Source organism: Bactrocera latifrons, unplaced genomic scaffold (assembly GCF_001853355.1).
Source record: "Bactrocera latifrons isolate USDA-ARS-PBARC rearing strain unplaced genomic scaffold, ASM185335v1 scaffold_74, whole genome shotgun sequence".
Classification (NCBI taxonomy): domain Eukaryota; kingdom Metazoa; phylum Arthropoda; class Insecta; order Diptera; family Tephritidae; genus Bactrocera; species Bactrocera latifrons.
Genome location: NW_017537423.1, coordinates 321,859 through 323,795, shown reverse-complemented (window position 1 = coordinate 323,795; position 1,937 = coordinate 321,859). Strand labels below are relative to the sequence as shown.

Here is a 1,937-nt window from a genome sequence, read left to right as displayed (position 1 = left end):
AAATCCCGTGCCGATTATGAATTCGGGATTTTCACAACTAAATAAAATGTTCATCAAAAAGATAATTTTTATGCAAAAACACAATTTCAATTCGGGATTATTACAATTAAATGAAATTTTCATCAAAAACATTATTTTTATGCAAAAACAGCTTAATTCTATCAAATATGCAAAATCCCGCACCGTTTCGAAAACAAGTATCAACTCTTGACTTGGTACAAGTTCGGACAGGGCTATGACAACTGTATATTTATATTGAAAAGTACAACGTTTTATTTTTTTTATTTATTTCTTTTTTTTTTGACGATTTCCGAGTTTTTTACTTTAGACAACGTAGATCAATTTGATTATTTGGGGGGTAACTTATCAAAACTTTAGCTTTTTAAGCCACATAGCTAATGCGAAGTCAAGCCCACTAATCTATCTATCTATCGCCTTTGTCCTCTTTAATTTTGTACAGTCTCATGGGCATACTTCACCTACGCATGTACGATATGAAATATTATTTTGATTTCATCTTTCGTTACACATCAAAAGCAAAAGAAGCCGAACGCGCCCTCGTTATCATAAACAGTTACGCGGAGAAGGTGATCTTGCAACGACGGAAAGAGTTAACGCACACGTCGAAGCTCGAAACGGAAGGACCTTCCGTCGGTTTAAAACGCAAGCAAACCCTGCTGGACATTTTACTGAACTCAACAGTCGACGGCAAGTCGCTAAGCAATGTCGACATACGCGAAGAGGTGCACACATTCATGTTCGCCGGTCACGATACGCTGTCGTCGGCGCTAATGTTCTTCTTTTACTGCATATGCAGAAATCCCGAATGGCAGCAAAAGTGCTACGAGGAGATATGCAGCGTGTTCGGTATAGAAATCGGCGCGGTAGCTATGAGTCGCGAGCACTTGGATCGGCTGTACTATGTGGATTTGTGCATTAAGGAAACGCTGCGCATGTATCCACCGGTGGCGCTGATCGGCCGCAAAGTCTTAGAAGAGACTAAAATTAGTAAGTATAAATATTATATTTTTGGCGAAAATTTGTATTTCATTTCAGGTGTTTTTTTTTTCAATACTAGATGATCATCTCATACCTGCTGGCACAAATATTGGCTTCTCACCTTATGTGTTTGGGCGTCAATCGGAAGTTTTTGCCGAGCCAAACACATTCAAACCGGAGCGTTTCGAGACGGTGGCGTGTGAAAATAATTCAAAGCTAAATCCTTATATTTTCACCTCTTTTTCGGCGGGTCCACGTAGCTGTGTGGGCCAAAAATACGCCATACTGCAGATGAAAGTGTCAATTGTGAATATTTTATTAAGTTTTGACTTGACGTTCGAGGGTGATACGACTCACGAGCTCAAACTTTCAAACGAATTGACCATGCGTACGAAGGATCCGCTAATGTTCACGATACGAGCACGTGACACAAAAAGTGTAAATTAGTAAAATATTTTATTTATGACTTATGTAAGGTGTATAGTGAAAATTTAGGTTAAGTGCAATTAGTCTCTTGTTGGGAAACTAATTTGATATGGCATTTTAAACCAATAGTTCGTGGCTAATATTTTATTCGATTCATGCAAAGAGTCTAATATTGAAAACTTTAATTTTTTGTGGTTTTTATATTAAAAAATTACTCATATATCTTAGGATTACTATATTTAATATTTATTTCTGAATATAACATTTATTTGGACAGTACCGAAATTCTACAGGTGATTATGTAATTATGTATTTATACATGTACAGTTTTTTAATAAATATTTAAGTACTTGTTTTTATGAAAAAAACCATTATTTCGATATTTAAAAAAATTAAATTTTCATCGATAACATTATGTTTATGCAAAAACAGCTTAATTCCATCAAACATGAAAAATACAGTTCTTCGGGATTTCGGGATTATCACAAGAAAAATAAATTTTCACCAAAAAC

General features: G+C 35.4%; 1 protein-coding gene across 1 annotated transcript in view; it reads left to right on the top strand.

Moving 5' to 3' along the window:
- The window catches only part of LOC108976221 (cytochrome P450 4d1-like), a 4,721-nt gene extending 3,275 nt beyond the window's left edge, over nucleotides 1-1,446 (top strand). The window contains exons 3-4 of the mRNA XM_018945170.1: nucleotides 461-1,008; nucleotides 1,079-1,446. Of these exons, the coding sequence (XP_018800715.1) occupies nucleotides 461-1,008; nucleotides 1,079-1,446 (916 nt within the window). The remainder of the gene's footprint in view (nucleotides 1-460; nucleotides 1,009-1,078) is intronic.
- The last annotated feature ends 491 nt before the right edge of the window (nucleotides 1,447-1,937 follow it).